This window comes from Pseudorca crassidens, chromosome 6 (assembly GCF_039906515.1).
Source record: "Pseudorca crassidens isolate mPseCra1 chromosome 6, mPseCra1.hap1, whole genome shotgun sequence".
NCBI classification, from domain to species: Eukaryota; Metazoa; Chordata; class Mammalia; order Artiodactyla; family Delphinidae; genus Pseudorca; species Pseudorca crassidens.
The window spans coordinates 62,845,907-62,865,017 of record NC_090301.1 but is presented as its reverse complement, the minus strand read 5'-3'; the positions used below and the strand labels follow the sequence as shown (position 1 = coordinate 62,865,017).

Below are 19,111 nucleotides of genomic sequence, written 5' to 3'. Positions count from 1 at the left end.
ACTCTTCTTTGCAGTGCGTGGGTTTCTCATTGCAGTGGATTCCCTTGTTGCAGAGCACAGGCTGTAGGCATGCAGGCTTCAGTAGTTGTGGCACGTGGGCTCAGTAGTTGTGGCTCGCGGGCTTTAGAACACAGGCTCAGTAGCTGTGGCACACGGGCTTAGTTGCTCCGCAGCGTGTGGGATCTTCCTGGACCAGGGCTCGAACCTGTGTTCCCTGCACTAGCAGGGATTCTTAACCACTTTGCCACCAGGAAAGTCCCCAGTGCAGTCTTTTAAAAATATCTTTTCCAGGAATTCCCTGGTGGTCAACTGGTTAGGACTCTGTGCTTTTGAGGGCCTGGGTTCAATCCCTGGTCAGGGAACTCCTGCAAGCCACACAGCACAGCCAAAAAAAAAAATCATATATATATACACATACACACACACACACACACACACACACACACATATATATACACATATATATGTATCTTTTCCTTTTTCTCTTGTTTCATCCTCTCTTTGTTTCACCTACACCACCCATCTACAAGTGACCCATATTAACAACCCAGGGCATATCCCTCCATAGTTTCTCCCTGTTCACTTAAATATCTTTACACACGTGCACATAGAGATTCCCTGTCTACTTTACAAAAGTGAGCTCATGGAAAGCCTTCCAAGCCAAGTGGTAGAGCTGTAATTTGTTCTATTTAATGGCTTTAAAATAATATTCCATGTACACATCTACCATGATTTACTCAGCCATCCCACTTTTGGTGGCAATCACTTTGCTCTTTGGCAATCCTGGATCTTGTTGCCACCTCTGGTTCATATGTACATGTATACTGGCTTTGTTTTTTGTTTTTTTGGTTTTTTTTTTGCAGTACGCGGCCCTCCCACTGTTGTGGCCTCTCCCGCTGCGAAGCACAGGCCCCGGACACGCAGGCTCAGCGGCCATGGCCCACGGGCCCAGCCGCTCCGCGGCACATGGGATCCTCCCAGACCGGGGCACGAACCCGCGTCCCCCTCATCGGCAGGCAGATTCCCAATCGCTGCGCCACCAGGGAAGCCCCTGGCTTTGTTTTTATAAAATGGATTCCCAGCAGTGGGATTGCTGGGTCAAAAAGTAATATGTATTTTTTATTTTAATAGATGTTTCCAGTTAGCTTTCAAAAAAAGGCTGTAGCGGTTCACATATCCACCAGCCAAGGATGAGATCACCCTTTCTCTGACAATATAAAACAGTCTCAAGGAGCAAAAAATAGTCACAGATGAGAGTCACATGTTGGGAGCCAGCAAGGGGCAGGGGTCATTCAAGGAGAGGAAAAAGCTCTGTGGACTTCCTTCATCAACAATTAATGAGCCAATGGTGAGTGATTCCTCAATAGGAAAGGCCCTACTTATTTATCCTTGCATCTCATGAGCCTAACACAGAGTGGCATAGAACAAACAGCTCAGAAGACCTTAAAACAGGGTCTGAAGACAGTTATCTCTAACTACCAAATGTTGTTTTTAACTCCTCTCCATTTCCTGGATCCCAGTGAGTTCTTTCCTACTGGATGGCACTTGTATATCATCAAGCATCTGCTCATAATTTCCTTTGATTCTTTATCATCTCAGTTAAGATTCTGGGAAAAGGAAGTTGTCTTGGAAAGGAAGAAACCAGTAAACTTAGCAAGAGGATCATTCTTAAGCCAGGGGATAAAAAAATGTTTAATGCTCTACGTGTGTTGGTCACACCAGAAGGAGTAACCACCTCCCTCCCTCTGTGAGAGTCACATTTTTCTTACTAAACCTCCACCCTTATTTCTCGCAAGTCTCCCTGTTGCTGAGAATCCCCAGTGTTTCTGATGTTTTCCCTCCATTCTCACCCATCTTCTCTTGCTCCATGTGCCTCGACGGGACAATGCTAACCAATATGATACTCCTCACCCCACCTTTCAAACCAAGACCTCTTGTTTGAGTAAGTTAAAATGACGTGTGTTCTGCAAATAAGAAGAATCTTTCTTCAAATAATCTACCAAATGTTCCCATGACTCAGTCCCTTATTATTATACCTAAATATCTTACAGTGTAGGGGAACAAAAGATTAGCCCAGCTTCATCTTACAGCTGGGACAGTCAGGAAATGCCAAATGCATAACAAAGCTCCTGGTTTTGACCAAGCCTGGCTATGCATTTATGAACAGCATTTGCAATTCAGCTCCTCGCATGTCAGAGGCATTGTTGGTGTAGTCGGGGGAACCTTTATAGTGGAAATAAGAGAGCTGCCTGTTGACAAAGGAAGGAGGTAGAAATGACAGCCTGTACTGTTTTTACCAGGAAGCCATAAATCCAATTCATTATTTGTTATTCAGAGAAACGCACTCCACTGAGAGCGACCTTGGAGAGAGGACTATATTATTATGCCAGGAAGGAGGAAGTCAACACGCAAACTCCATAAACAGTCTTTTCTCTCTGGCAACCCTTACAAGAGTGCCACCAGCCATACTCCAGGAATTGGATCCCCTACAGCCTGCAGTGCTGGGGTATGTGCTTTTTTCCATTTGACTCCCATTTTAAGAATACCTGTGGCTTGGACCACCCCAGCAGAGTGCCGTGACAAGGAAGTTGATGTATGTCCTCGGAGACAGTGTTGGATCCGGATATTCTCCTTGTGTTTTGGTGTCTGGAAAAGAGTGGAGAAGGCATCTTTGGGCAGAAATCAGAGGGAAATATGGGGGACATACACACTTACAAGAAAAAGGAGAGTCATGTTTAGTGTTTTTTCTATGGCAGTATCTAGACTTACCCCTGTATAATTACAGCCCAGGTATCAACATCGAAATTTACATTTGAATGAAATTCACAATACAATCTCTGTTTTAAAAAGGAACTAGGAAGAAAATGGAATTGCAATTTCATTCTTGATTTTTTACATCACCTTGGATGACCAGAAGTCTAATGTAGGGAGAGTTCTGAACAAAAAAACACTTTCATATGTTGCCTTATTAAGGAATGGAAATGAATGAAAGCTTAGCACTTAAGAAGTGAATTTGAATGCATATATGTTAACAGTCCAGATAAGGCGCTGCTGACAAATGATTTCATTAACTGAACACCTAGATGGGATCATTTGGCAAAGGAAGCAAGTGTTCCAACCCTGGTGCCAGGGCTACTGAAGCTGAACTCCTAAATTGGGTCCACTGGAATTGAGGGATCCAGACACACGGCAAGAATTCTGGTTCTCAACATGCAGATCAGTCAAAACATCTGATTTTTCTTTTAAAGTCTACTTGGGAAAATTTTAAAACAGGGCACCAAACACGATTGCTGAGTCAGCAAAACCTACTGATGTTACAGCCTTTTCTTGGCCCTTTTCCCATCTCTACCCCATGACCACTCAGGTGTCTGTGGCTCTCTCCACCTCTCAGTGACAGTAACTTGCTTGCAGGAAAGGTCAGACAGTAATCATTTATACCTGTCTTCATGAGGATGTAAGTCAATGTATTATCTCTCAAAGAAGATTTCTATTTAAGCCTTACTCTGACATGTGAAATGTCAAAGGGGAAAAACTATATTTGGACATTTTGGACACACTAAATCTTTACCTGAGTAAATTTCAGTTTTGGTTTTTTGTTCTTTTGGAGAAAAAAGATCCCTGTGTAATTTAAAGAGTGATAGCAGTTGTCTAGACTCTACCTAGACAGATATGTTCATTCATCCACTCATCTCAGCTCAACCATAAGAAACTGCGTTTTTCAAAGAAGGGACACAGAAGCCTGGGAAATCTGAGACGTATAGCAACAAATCAGTATATAAAGAGACTGAAACTAAACAATCAGTGGCGCTTGTACCAGCTTGAGTGCCTAGGGTAAAGGTGACAGGCTTGGGGATGGGTGGGGCTGGTGTATATATTAGCACCTGCAGCCTTGGTACTTTCCGTTGCATCCCAGGATATGCCAGGTCCATTGTGATGACCCTAAAACAGACCAACTCTGGGCAGGGAGGGGGCGTCCTTTCCTCTTCCCAGTGGTCTCAGTTCTAGAGACCACTTCAGTAATATCTCCTTGTCATACCTTAAAACACAAATTAAGACTTATAAATAAGTCCACTCTCTCATTTCCTTAAAATGTTTTGATCTCCTTGCTCTCTCCAATGTATAACAACAACAACAACAAAAGTGGTAAAAATGAATCATCAGAGACTGGTTTCCCCTACCTACACTCTTAGGAGGGAAGGAGTACTAAATCAGCAAAGGCGTGTTAACAGGGAGGAAAAAAATAACTAGAGATCATGAACAATAATCATAATTCAAAAATTAAATAATTAAAACAAGGCACTGGGCAAAAGAATGTCTCCATGTTAATTATTTCAGTACTCACAGTGAAAGTGGTGTTATTGATCATTTGTAATTCCCTTCTAAAAGTAATTACCTTTCATTTACTAAAGATACTGCTGATTCCTTTGGAAACACGTGACCCACAACTTCTTGGCTTCCTTCAACCGCAGAAGAGAGATTTAGTCATCACCCCGAGTCACAGCGAGGGTGACTCACAGAGCGAGGAGGGAACCTGAGGACTCCTCACACATTTAAGCACTTTGAGTCTGACAGGAGGCCAGGCACCTCCACACTAAGAGGATCTTCGACGCCAGGGTGGCACAACCCTTCTTTCCCCAGCACAGCGGGCAGATCGGGCAGATTACAAGCAGCCCAGCCAGTCCACACCAGCTTCTGTGTCCCCATTCATCTTAAATAAGGTAACTGTCATTTATTCCTTCATTTCTCATGTCAGTCTTCAAACTGTTTTGTCTTACAAAATGAATCAAGTTGTCTTTCATGCTGCAGTCAATGGTTGCTATAAAAAAAAAAAAAAAGTGATATGTTAGGAGGCTGTAACGGGCCCTAGGTCCATCTCACCACAGAAATGATCTCAGTATCCCTCGAGACCTGGCCTTGAACTTCCCCAGGTTTCTCTCTGAATGTTCTTTAGCACCCTAGAGTTACAATTACATTTACATCTAGTTCATCTCTCTGTGCTTATTTGACACCATCTGTGAATCTTATAATTAACTGCAAACTGGAGTGGGAAGAGGCTCCAAAAAGAGTGGGAATCTTAGCTGAGTTTCTGATTGGAACAACAGATCTGCTACCGACTGCAGGTCAGGTCTGTTTGTCTACCTGCTTTACCAATATTTTCAGATGCCAATTTAGGCAAATATTATATACACACACGCTAGCTGAGTGAGAAAGATGTTGTCTAGTCCAGAAGGAAGCAGGGAAATTCCTCAACCCACATTTGATCGCTGGGCGCTGGGATGACAATAATAATATATTTACTCTCCACTTTACGATTCAGGTTGGGATTTTACCTGAAACTCCCAACATACAATGAGAAAGGGAGAAAGTCAGTTTAGTGGCTTCAAGGACAGCCCTTGTTAAAGGCTTTATGACGCAAACGGTAGTGTGGTGTCTCTCTCTCAGCGGGTTGATTTTTAGCAGCTGGGGAAAAAGTTTAAAGAAAACACACTTTTAAATTAAAATTCAATTTAGGGTTGTACAAATAGTTCTGAAATGTCCTGCTACACTATTAGCTCCAGGGTAAGGATTATGTTTTATTTAGCTTAGTAAGTGCTCTAAAAAAAATCCTTGGCTAGATACTGCATAAAACGCAAATTAAATGTTGTATCACCTTTGTTGTACTTTAGACATTCGAAAAGTGTGTCCAATTTTTAGGACAAAGCTCAATATTTAAATGCAAGGAAAAAATTATTATCTCATACATATCAAATGGAGAAAATGGGAATTCGTTCTAAAACCCTTATAAGGCATGTCACTTTCTCAAGGTACTGTCTTTAAAAACTCTGCTTCTGCTCAAAGATAACTGAGACTAAAAGAAATATACTGAAGATCTGAACATGCTTTCTGCATCTCTACATAACGTTCTCTCTGTATTCTAAGCTTTCCTTGAAGCTTTGTAACTAAGCTATAATAAAATACAATATACAATGTCTTCCAATTAGCAACTTTTATTCAGCAACATAAATAAGGTAACCATGGCTTTAACAACAATTCTTAACCTGCCAGTACTGTCAGGAAGCATATGGGCAAAATAATAAACCTAGGAGGGACTGGAAATATTAATTAATTTATTTATTATTATGGATGTTTTTATCAATTATAATTTAAAAGTTTTGAGAGAAAGCAAAAGAAAGAGATACTTTTTTCCTTAGAACTAAAGAATGCAAAACATAAATTCATCAGGTCTTGCCTACAAAAGAGTGGGCTGGCACACCTCTGCCAGGAGACTGAATGAGTCTGCAAAGAGGAACACTCCTCTCCATACCTCAGTGTCCCACTCCACAGGGCACACTGGGTACCATGGGCTGCCTCCCTCCTGCAGGAAGCAGGATGCAAGAGGAACATAACTGGTGGAGGAGCTTCTTCATCCCACTGAGTGAGGGAACTTACAAGGATAAATACCATCTCAGCCGTATTATCAGGGACATCATAATCATTATCATTTTAATCAGACCCTCAATGGACCATTTGTTGCCTTATGTAAGGCTATTTCAGGTAAGGTCCCTCAGCTTCATTTTTAAAAATTTTTTTAGATTTCTAGGTGCCCAACTTGAACATTTTTTTCACAGGAACATCATTCACTAGTCATACGAATTAGTTTGTGTCATTAGGTGCAAGTGTCATTTTTCTTAAAGAAAAGTGCCACAGAAATCTCAGAAAGGGCAGTTAGGTTAAATAGTGACAGAATTTCTTGACTCAATGAAAAGGTAAAAATAAAAAGGAATTTGGTGTCAATTAACCAGGTTTACAATATTTAAACGTACAAAGGACATACACGTCCGGTCAGACTGCTGTCAACACTAAGAAAGCTTGTGCAAGAGAACCTCAGAAAGAAAATATTTTAGAAAACAATTGCTAAATGTTCTCTATTTGATGTATTTTGATAAAAACTTAGTTGTGGATTCAACTCAGGCCATGACTGCAACAGATTGAAAAAAAATAAAGATTCTACAAATCCCTTAACCATCAGTGTGATTGACTAGTCTCAGTATTGCTTTCTAAAACAAAGCCTTTTGTGAAGTTCTGTGGAAATAAAACCAAGCTGTATGGAAAGAATTCTACATTTGTTATAAAAAGTATACCTTGCAATGACATTGAAACGTTAAGACATTATTTTCCGTTTTGTTTCTTTTAGACTGTGTCATTTATTTTTAAAGAGCACAGGAAGATGACTAAGAGAAGTGATATCAAAGGATCTTATTTTAGATATTTTACTAGGAAAAGAAACCCAGAGAGAGAAAATTAAAAGAAGCAGAAGTGGGCAAGGTCAGCAATCGAGTTGCAATATTTTCCTATAGCAGCAGCCAAGCAGTTACTCTTCAGCCCTTCACGTGCAGATGAAAGAGAAAATTAGTTCTCCTTTCTTGGTTCCTTTTGAGGCTTTGTGGCATGGTGGAGAATTCTGATCATGTATTTTCATTTTTCCTATTGACTGATAATGTGTTCATCTCTTTCTATTTCTACTTTTCTTTTTACACAGTTTAGGAATTGAGATCAAAATTTTAGATCTAGCCGCTCCTGGCAAACGACCTTATGTATGACATCTACCCTACTTAGCTCACAGAAGTATTCTGACAATTTAATGAGATAAAATTTTATTTGAACACTTTTCAAAAATGTTTAAAGTTATCTAAATTGGAAGTGTGACTAGATGACGATAATAATGATGTTGATGATGCCCTGATGATCTAGAGGGCTCAAAGATGAATCCAATTATCACTAGAACCCTGGTGTTCAAGTGGAAACTTCCTTCTCTCCCTCTCCTCCTTCTTTCCTTCCACATTTATTTACTTAATACCAACTATCCCACAATGCACAGGTGGTGTAGAGAAGTGTACACATAGCCCAGAGTGGCATGGGAATCCAGGTAGCAGTGGAGCAGAGGATTAAAGCATGGATGCTGGGATGGAGTGGCCTGCCTAGCAGTCCCCAGAGCAGCACAATTCTATCTTGAGCCAATTAACATGCATTTCTGAATTTGTTTCCTCATCTATAAAATACAGATCATTTTACTGTAAGGTTTGAATGAGAAAGATATTTCTAGATCCTAGCAGAGCACCTAGAATGTGGTAATACTCAATAAATCATAGAGTTATTATCATTTCTACCTGACTTGGTCAACTGGGAATCCCAAGGACCATGGCTTTCTAGGAGCATCCTCTGAATTCTGTAGTCAGCAGGCCACCCATCTGAAAGGTGACCCAGAGGAGTCCAGAGAGGTCTAAACTCAAAGGGCTCAGCCACAATTTAGGCCTCATAAAAGCTGTGAGTGCTCATTTGGTAATTTCTAAATTCACAAATTGTATCACACACAAATTTGGCTTTGTTCACTGCCTCCTATCCTCCTGATGACAAAAAGGCAATTATTTTTTTATAAACATAGAAATCGATGCTTACAGCAGCAGGGTATGAATAATATTTATAAATAACAAAACTTTTCTGGTAAGACCATAAAAAAATACGAACTCTTATCAATGTGGCACTACTGAGGAACCAACAACTGAGTTTCCAGAAAAGTAGTTCTGAGGCTGTACAGTTCTGGGCCCCCAAGACAAGGCAGTGCTAGACCAGTGGTTCTCAAATGGGAGTGCTTTTATCCCCAGGGGCCATCTGGCAATGTCTGGAGACACTTTTGGTTTTTTGGTTGTCACAACTGGGGAGGGGGTCTACTGGCATCTAGACGATAGAGGCCAGGGGTGCTGCTAAACACCCTGTAATACACAGGACAAACCCCATAACAAAGAATTATCTGACCCCAAATTGCAGAAGTACTGAGGTTGAGAACCCAATCCAAAATATGGGCAATGCATAGAGCAGCCCCCTCCCAAAGTGAAAGTGGTTGATCCTGCCATACGACAAGGTTCTTCCTGTGTAGCACGCCTAGTCACTTTATTTCACCAAGTACTCTTCAAGGTAGAAGTTATTATCTCCATATTACAGATAGAAAAATGGAGGTGAAGACAATAAAAGTAATTTACCCAAAGGCCTTCTGATGGTAGAGGAACTGAGACTGAAACTTTACCGGCCTGATTCCAAGGCCTGGGCTCCTAAGCCCTGCTCTAATTGGTGTGTGTGTGTGTGTGTGTGTGTGTGTGTGAGAGAGAGAGACCTTGGTCCTTGCTTTTCCAAATTTTATCTTGGCTTAAGAAAAATTTCCATGACCAGTTCAAAGGACTTATATTCAGAATTGCACCCATCCTTTTGCACTGCACTGTAGGGGCTGCAGATCTGCTTTCCCTTACTTGGTTCTTGTCCTTGACGAGTCAAGGGGCTCACAGCCCCTGAGTGCTAGAAGGACTATCGCAGACCTAGGCGCTTCTTGCCAAGGGATTTGTACCCCTACCAAGCAGTTTGTGTGAGATAAATTGGAAAACACAACGGATAAGCAAACAACCCAAGCAACTAAAGTCAGTGTCCTGAGTCACTGAACTGCTGTCACCAGAGAACTATGTGGAGGTGACCACACCTGGCAGACTAAGGTTGAAGCAGACCTATTAGTTGCTGTTACTCATTTACTTCTCGGTGGTCAATGAACCAATCAGCCATCAATCAGCTTCTGTGTACAGGTCATGTTCCCAATGACTCTGACCGACCCAGGGTTGTTACTCAGAGGTGGCATCTTGGCTAAAATACTATTAGAGGACAAAGGTATGTGTTGATTTGTGGCTGACTTGGTCCAATGACCTAGAGGAATGTGAACCTTAGGAACTGAAGAAGACCAGTATTTTGGGATGATAATCTTTGGGGAAAGGACAGGCTTTGCAAAACTCTAGGTCAAGGTCTGCTGTCCTCAAATTCGGGCTGCAGGCTGAGACACCAGCATCTGAAATGACCCTCAGCCCAGAGGGGTAACTAGTGAGGACAACACATTTGAACGTGAGCCCATCCCTAACAACTAAAACCTACTCTCTGTTCGCTTGTTATCAAGGAAAAATTGGTTTGGCTAGGGAAGGAGGAGGTTGAATGGGGTGTAGAGAAGATGAGGAGAGAAGAGGGAGTCTGACTGCTTTGGTTTGAGTTTTTGTTTTTCTCCAGTGGTTATGAAGGTGAACTTGCCAAAGAGTAGAAGGCAGAAAACTCAGTGTCCAAGGTCACTAGGTTCTGAAGTCCTGGGTATGAAATAGTTCTTACCTATTCTGTGCATGGAACTCAAAGCAGTCGAACGCTTTTCTCAGGAAAAAAAAAAAAAGTTTTCTTTTCCTTTGCCAAATTTTTAACTTTTTTGTTTTGAATTAATTTCAAACTTATGGAAAAGTTGAAAGAATAGTACAACCCAGAATCCCCAGATATTGACATTGTACCACATTTACACTCTTATTCTCTCCTTAGAGAACAAATGTGTTCTTAGTATATTTGTTTATATACATATTCTTATTATTTCCTAAACTGTTTGAGAGTAAGTTGAAGACATGGTGCTACTTAATCTTTAAATACTTCTGTGCGTATTTCCTAAAAAGCAGGACATTTTCTATATAATCATAGTAAATTATCAAAATTGAGAAATTGATATTCATGCAGTATTATTTATCAGAGCTTACTCAAATTTCACTTGTCAACCTAAAAATGTTCTTTTTGACAAAAGACAAAAATGATTTTCTGGTGCACGATCACAAGTTGCATGGGGTTGTCACTCCTATTTAGTCTCCATTAATCAGGAACAGTCTTCAGTCCTTCTTTTCCTTCATTCATGCCTTTGACTTTTTTGAAGAGTACAGGCCATACATTGTGTGGAATTGAAAGATGTGCCTTATGCATGATTAGCTTTCAGTTATGCACAGAAGTGCTGCTGTGTCCTTCTCAGTGGCTATACCAGGAGGGACATGATGTTGGTTTGTCCCATAACTAGTAGTGTTCATTTCTATCACTTGGTTAAAGTGGTATCTGTCAGGTTTCTCCACTGTGAAATTACTATTGCTCTCTTTTTAATTAGTACAAATCTTACGCAGAGATTCTTTGAGATTCTATGGTTATTGTTTCTCGTCAGAATTTCACCCACTAGTTTAAAATTGCCTGGAACAATTGTCACTATGTCAGTTGCCAAATGATGATTTGCTAATTCCATCATTCGTTTTATACTTATTAACTGGCATATTAATTCTCCTATAAAATGAGGCAGGTAATGTGCCCTCTCTAACTGAGAAAGCTGTTAAGAGGATCAAATGAGACCTATATGTAAATACAGTGCAGAATGCTTCATAAATGTAAGCCATTGTTTTACTATTGCTCACCTTATGCCTGCCATCGGCCAAACACAACGACACAGAAAATTTCCACACTCTGCTCTAGGGCACGTTAAACCCCATGAATATTTGCATTTTTCACAAAATTCCCTTGGGAGTTCGGATTGCAATAAAGGCTACAGAATCTATTCAGGGAATATAGTCAACATTTCATTATTTGACAATTATTTATCAAGACCAGGACTTGAACAAAACACTATACTAATTGAATGTATAAACATGAAATTTCCTCAAAATGTCTAAATATGAAATTTTGCAAGAGTTGGTTACACCACCCCACCCCTCAAAATTATATATTTTTAATGTATTTATATATTTGAGAAGGGGAAATCCTGCTACATGGACATGATTTGCAACAATGAATAACTCCTACAGAGGGAAGATTTGGAGAAACTATACCAAATTTTTACGCCACGATAGTCTAAAAACCTGACTGCTTTAGAAATAGTCACAGCTATATCACAAGAATCAACTAGTTTGCACAAACCTACCATTTACCTCTGACTTATGTTTATCAGTTAGTAATTCTTTTACTCTTTTTTTCTTTCTTTAGCTATAGATCTTTTGGCAGGAAAAAAAGATGAAAGCAGAGCCCAAATTTTCCATGATAAGTGAAGATATATTACACTATTTTTTATCTGAAACAATATGTTCCTTATAAAGCAATAGAAATAAAAGTGTGTGTATGTGTGCACATGAGTGTGTGTGTGTACCATTCTATCTGTATGTATGCTTGTATTCCTTATTAAGGAAAGACATATTTGCATATATATGCAGGAAATAAATGTCTTATCAATCCAATGACCTGTGTCAACTTTGCCATTACTTTTTCTACTACTTGGCTAGTTTTTGCATTACTTTAGAGGAGTGTTTTAGCACTTAAATGGCCATCTTCTCAACCAAATAAGAGTTATTGTATTTTTAACTATCTATTTATCCACTCAAATGCATTAAGATATCTTAAGTTCATCACTCCCGGGTTATAATGCCTTAATGGTTCTAATTTGAGTTTTCTTTCTAATTTTGAACACTCAGGACGCCATCTTCTTTTACTGTTCAAGAAAGAAGTGTCTCTGTCATACACGGGGGGAAATGCTCTTTTGGGTGTTAGCCCTCCTGATCCTTTGTGGTTTTCTATGGCATTATAAAGGACAGCTAAAGATCACAGACATCACTGATAAGTACATTTTCATCACCGGGTGTGACACTGGCTTTGGAAACTTGGCAGCCAGAACTTTTGATAAAAAAGGATTTCATGTAATTGCTGCCTGTCTGACTAAATCAGGATCAACAGCTTTGAAGGAAGAAACCTCAGAAAGGCTCCAAACGGTGCTTCTGGATGTAACTGACCCAGAAAGTGTCAAGAGGACTGCCCAGTGGGTGAAAAACCAAGCAGGGGAAAAAGGTGAGTGATGTGGGGATGGGAAGAATGAAAGGGGTGTTGAGAAGTTACCAAAGCTAAATAAAATGCGTTCTGATTTTAAATAGTTCCTCCAAAAAAATGTTTCCTAAATACCAGCTGTGTACTGGAGAAGATTGGAGAAATTTTAGAATAACCCTCTGAGTAGTTCTAAGTTGCAAGCTCTCTACATGCATGAGAGACACAGGCCACGTTATCCTAAGTCCCAGTGGGTGAATTTAGAACTGAGATAGAGGTATTAACTTTTCCTGGTCTTTTCCTGTGAACTGTTACTCTAGCCCCCTGCACAGCAAAGAACTTGGGGCTAAAAGCCACAGGAGATCGTGGGGGCAATCTCCAAATTGTCAGCTGGATTGGGACCCAGTTCTCACTACAAAATGGTTCCAGAGCTCACACATTTTCACTGGGAAAGGAAGAAAATGGTCTGAGGATCTGAGCAAAGGTGTCTTAGATAGTCGTGATAGAGTAGTGAGTCACTGGACCTCATTCTGCCTTAGATTCTGCAAAGATGGCAGCATTCTGAACTAGAATACTTTTATTGGCTTGGATCAAGTTTGAAATATTCTCATGAATGAAGATATTTGAGTCCACAAAGGAAAAAACAAATGTATGTGATTTTTCTCTATCACATCTTCATCATATAGTTGAGACTCTGAAACTTTCAAAAACAATGGTTTGATGAGGCTCCAGTTATTTTTTAATGCTTGAATTCCAAACACCTTTAACAATATTAAATGCTCCCTACCATAAAATAAGCCAAGTGAATGACTGGATTTTTACCAAAAATAACTGGGAAATAGATCAATGTTGTTCTTTGTCTATAAAGAACTGTTTATAGATATTCTCTGGCTTTGCCATCTAGCACGGTAGGAAAAATCGACCAATTTACTCACATCTGAGATTAAAAAGCAAAAAGTCTCACTCAGACAGTATCAGTATTTGACATTCAGAAGCAGAAACAGAAGAACTGTGAGATTGGCTTCCAGTCACAGAACTTCAGCCATTTCAGTTTAGCCTCCCACTCTCTGTGCTCTCACTTCCCAAGACAGTAAAGCATTTCAAAGCAGGAAGGAGTATGACTAGGAGCAGGAAATGGCACCATCAGGTAAAGCAAGGGGCTGTATTTCCATCAAGGATGCCCATATAATGCCACCTTCTACCACTCCTCCTTCCCTTCCTCTCTGTTCTAGGTCTCTGGGGTCTGATCAACAATGCTGGTGTTCTTGGCGTGATGGCGCCCACCGACTGGCTGACAGTGGAGGACTACAGAGAACCTATTGAAGTGAACCTGTTTGGACTCATCAGTGTCACGTTAAATATGCTCCCCTTGGTCAAGAAAGCTCGAGGGAGGGTTATCAACGTCTCCAGCATTGGGGGTCGGCTTGCATTCAGCGGAGGGGGTTACGCTCCATCCAAGTATGCAGTAGAAGCCTTCAATGACAGCTTAAGGTAAAGCAAAGATGGGCATATTAGAAAATAATAGGTGCTAACATTCACTGAACATTTATTTATGTACCAGACACTATATGCTTGTCAACTTAATGAGACACTATCTTTTGGGGGAACACTGCACTGGGGATGGGTCTACCCAGATCCCTTCCCTGTTCTGCCACTAAACCAGCCCTCACGTCACCACCCTGAACTTCAGTTTCCTCATCTGCAAACTGAGAGGGTAGAACAACATGCTCTTTCCCATGCACCCCATTCCATGATTCCATGAAAAGATTCATAAGCAAACATTCTCCAAGTAAGCCTGGATTAAACATCTTCTATGGGCTCTTTTCACAGGCGGGACATGAAAGCTTTTGATGTGCACGTCGCATGCATTGAACCAGGATTGTTCAAAACGGAACTGTCAGATCCAGTAAAGACCACCGAAAGAAAACTCACCATTTGGAAGCATCTGCCTCCAGACATCAAACAACAATACGGAGAAGGCTACATCGAAAAAAGTGAGTTTCTGGGTGGACCCAGGGTTCTCTGGTATTCATTGTCCTAGACAGCTTGAAGGAGACTCAAACATAATTGAAAAAATAAGGTTCTCATGGTAATACACCAATAGAGATCTCAAATATGGATCAGGGATCCTTATTAATTCCAGTGTCATCTCTTGCTCCTCCAAGTGTTTATAAACACTTACTGAGCATTTACTAAGTGCCAAGTTCTATACTAAGTGCCTTATAAATTATATCATTTATTCCTCAAAAGAACTATAGTAGTGAGCAGAGGCTTGGAAAGGGGAAATGTCCTACCCAAGCTTATACAACTCCCCTAGGCCGTGCCTGAACTGGAGCCCACGGTCATCACCTCTACCCAAACCTCCTCTTTTTGGTAATCACCGACCACTCATTCAACATTGTTCAAGGATTTATGGAGGTTACAAAATATAAAGACTCAGACTTTGACCCTTAACTAGCTTACAAGCTAGTTGACAACAAAATGTAAGCAGATGAGACTGTACGACATGCAAGAAACTTGATCCTTTACTTCTGAGACACAACCTAACAGCCCAGAAGGGGTGCTAGATAGTATGCTGTCTAATTACCAAGAAATTCAGCACAGGATAAAAAGTACTGCTGGTTAAGAAGCCTTTATATGAAAGGTCAGGTTTGAATAAGCCTAAACAGGAAGAAATTATTTGGGTGGAAGTCTTCTGGAGCAGGAATGCATGGGAGATGGAGATGGAAGGAAAAGTAACGTAAGTCAGACTGAGTCAGGGATAGAGGAATAATCATAAAGATTGGATAACAATGACTAACACACAGTGAACATTTACTATGTACTTGTCACCATTCTAAGTGCTTTACACAAACTCTTTCGTTTAAAATGCCCAAACAAACCCTCTGAATTTTATAGAAACAGAGACACAGGGATTTAACTTGCCCAAAGTGGCACAGCTAGTAAGTGGAAGAGCTAGATCTAAACCCAGACAGCCTGACTTCGCCATCTATTCTCGGGCCATGCACTGCAACAGCGAAGAGGCATTGAGGAACTGCTGGAACTTCCTGTATGAGGGACCCACCTCCACGTCAAACGTCATGGCCCTGTTAGTTTATTTGCCATTCCTCGAACACTTACTAAGCTCCTGCTTTGAGCCAAACAGGGCCCCGCCTAATTTTGTGTCACTCTAACCCCAGCTGTGACCTTACCTCTTCATCAGCAGGCTTGGTAAGACAGCCAACTGTGGCAAGGTTCAAGGTCAGGAGTTTTCAAGGTGGAGCCAAGAGCCTAGTCAGATCCGCCTGGGGAAGTTTGTAGACTGAGTTCCCCAGCCACCTCAACACACACACACACACACACACACACACACACACACACACACACACACACACACACACACACACACGTCAACTAGAACATCTGGTTTGACAAACCTCCCAGTGCTGATATGTCACTATGTGTAGGGTTACAACCACTGCCATTAAACTCTGTTTCTCACTCACGTACCGCCTCTGAAGGTTCTAAGTAAGTTCGGAAACAAAATCCCTCATTGAAAAGAGCTTTCCCTGTTTGATGTTGACGTTGATACTTTCTAAGTGCCTGTGAATATATCATCAACTTCCATCTCAAAATTATTTTTGACTTGGCCCCTGGGTCAGGTGTCCTTTCTCAGAATTCCCAAAGGCTTAGAGCCCTATTTTGTCCTGGGTGCTCATTAGAGTTTTCTGAGCCAGGACCTCAAGATCAGCCAGACTCAGTTCCAAAGTAGACCACAAATTTAAGCTCACCTTGCTTCATTGCGCAAGGTGGAGTAGTAGGAGTTTAAAATTGACTAAGACTTACGAGCTAGCCTCAATTAGACTCTTTGAACAACTTTTGGCTACTGGCCCTGAAGTAGAAAGAAAGATTTAACACAATAGATTTTCCCTTGAGAAGACACAACGCAAGGTATGTTTTAAGAGCTTAGGAGGAATTCTCCAAGCCATCACCACTCCCTTGATAAAATACCTGCCTCTTTAAAGGTATCTTAGCTCGGGACTTCCCTGGTGGCGCAGTGGTTAAGAATCTGCCTGCCAGTGCAGGGGACATGGGTTTGAGCCCTGGTCTGGGAAGATCCCACATGCCGCGGAGCAACTAAGCCCGTGTGCCATAACTACTGAGGCTGCGCTCTAGAGCCGCAAGCCACAACTACTGAGCCCGTGTGCCACAGCTACTGAGTCCGCGTGCTGCTCTAGCTCACGCCCCTAGAGCCTATGCTCCACAATAAGAGAAGCCACCGCAATGAGAGCACGTGCACCACAACAAAGAGTAGCCCCCGCTTGCCACAAATAGAGAAAGCCCGTGCACAGCAACGAAGACCCAATGTAGCCAAAAATAAATAAATAAATTTATTTTTTTAAAAAAGTATCTTAGCTCGTTACTCAAACACTTCATTTACCTGAGAAGCAGGATACCTTTAGCTTCCTAAGTCAGGACTTTGGGAGATAATTCTCTCTTTATTCACTGACTTATAGAGGCACACGTTATATGAGTGTATGCACACACAGGCGCAAGCACTTGTGAACACTCACATTTCCTATAAACTTAGTACTCCTGTAAAACAAATACGGAATCAAACTACTAACTTCCTGGGTTCAGGAGCCTCCGAGACTTTGTGAAGTATCTTTCCTACATTGGTTTAAAGTAGCACTTCTCAAAGTTTGGTCCGTGGACCAGCACCATCAGCATCAGCTGGAAACTTGATAGAAGTGCAAATTCTTGGGCTCCACTTCACACTCACTGAGTCAGAAACTAGAGGTGGGACCTGGCTTTTAACAAGCCCTCTAGGAGATTCTGCTTCTCACTCAAGTTTGAGAGCCAGTGGTCTAAAGAAATCACTGTTGCATCCTTTTCTGAGGAACAGATAGAAACCCATCACAAGGGGACCCAGTTATAATGGCAAATTCAAAATAAATTCCCTCACTGCATCCTCTCCTTTGCAACCTAGGCTCACACTCCCCTATTCCTCTTCTTCCACAGAGCAAATGTACTTTTGTCTCTTTTTACAGGTCTAGACAAACTGAAAGGCTCTACATCCCTTGTGAACATGGACCTCTCCCTGGTGGTGGAATGCATGGACCACGCTCTCACAAGTCTCTTCCCTAAAACCCATTATGCTGCTGGAAAAGATGCCAAAACTTTCTGGATTCCTCTGTCTCACATGCCAGCAGTTTTGCAAGACTTTTTATTGTTGAAACAGAAAGTAAAGCTGGCTAATCCCAAGGCAGTGGGACTCAGCTGACCACAAACGCCTGCCCCAGGCTATGAGATTGGCTGATTCCAAGGACACATCTCCTTCTCCATCTCATTCTTTAACTAATCCAACCTGGACTCATTTAGATGATGCTTCTGTTGGTAAAAGAAGAGATCCCACCATCACTGATGATGTCCCAGGGTCCCTTTTCAAACTTTATTTGAAAAGATGGGCAGGTATGACACCTGCCCGACATTTAGGCTTTGCCTGCTTGGTATGATGTAAGGAAAATGGGAAGGCTTTCCCATCCAAAATGATCTCCACGCCTTGCCTGCCCCATGCTTCTAGTCCACAGCACTTAAAAGTAATTCCTGAATGTTAAATATTTGTCCCTTATCAAAACATTGAGAGATAAGTAGAATACTTCCATAAGTGGATTAGGTGTGTTATCTTGTTGAGAGTAAGGTTAGGAATAAGGATTAGAACTCAGTTCTGTGAGCCTTGACGGAGGCAAGAAAAGGAAGGGTAATGAAGCATTATGGAACTGGTATAAGCTAAGGGGCAGCAGAAAAGTACTAGGTAAGACTACAAGTAGGAGGGAAGGAAAAGGAGAAAAGGAACAGGAGGACTGAAAACAAGAAACAAGTGTAAAAGTAGAGGTAGGGAGATTCCAAGACAAGCCTGCCTATCCTAGAGGGAACTACAGAGGACGGACAGCTTCTTCAAGGCCACTGTGAACATTGATGCCCATACAGCTCTCTGTGGAAAGATGGTAACAACAGAGGAACCAGTCATTCCAAAAGAATAAAAATGTAGAGCATGTGTGTCTATTCTGGTTTATTGTAAATATAACAAGACATAGACTATCTGATACAATTACATCTGAGATGGTTGGAAATTCAATATTTGAAGGGGTCTCTGAAGCTGCATGAAAATACAGAGCTAAATTCAAAGACTCTCTTTCACCTACAGTTACAGTGAGAGCAGGTCTGCTCCTGGCTCATATCGTGGTTCTAAATTGGGTTGACTCTGGACCCACCCCCCCATCCAAAAGAAACAGCTACCTAAACAGATGCTTGCCCAAACCCCAGTGCCCAGCCCAGTATCACTCACAGAGTTTGGCTGAATATCTACATGAAAAGCCCGAATTGTCAAAATTTAACATTTGTTGCAGATTAATGTAGGATGAAACAGCGGGAGAAATTATCTAGTGTGCATATTTGTGTGTACGCGCACACA

At 41.3% G+C, this 19,111-nt stretch overlaps 1 protein-coding gene across 1 annotated transcript; it reads left to right on the top strand.

The window, feature by feature from the left end:
* The first annotated feature begins 1,282 nt into the window (after positions 1–1,282).
* Positions 1,283–18,694, top strand: DHRS9 (dehydrogenase/reductase 9). Its single transcript, XM_067739883.1, has 7 exons — positions 1,283–1,348; positions 2,336–2,506; positions 4,410–4,718; positions 12,315–12,684; positions 13,890–14,148; positions 14,488–14,651; positions 17,688–18,694. The coding sequence occupies exons 4-7, from the start codon at positions 12,372–12,374 to the stop codon at positions 17,918–17,920; spliced, it is 969 nt and encodes a 322-aa protein (XP_067595984.1). The 5' UTR covers positions 1,283–1,348; positions 2,336–2,506; positions 4,410–4,718; positions 12,315–12,371; the 3' UTR covers positions 17,921–18,694.
* The last annotated feature ends 417 nt before the right edge of the window (positions 18,695–19,111 follow it).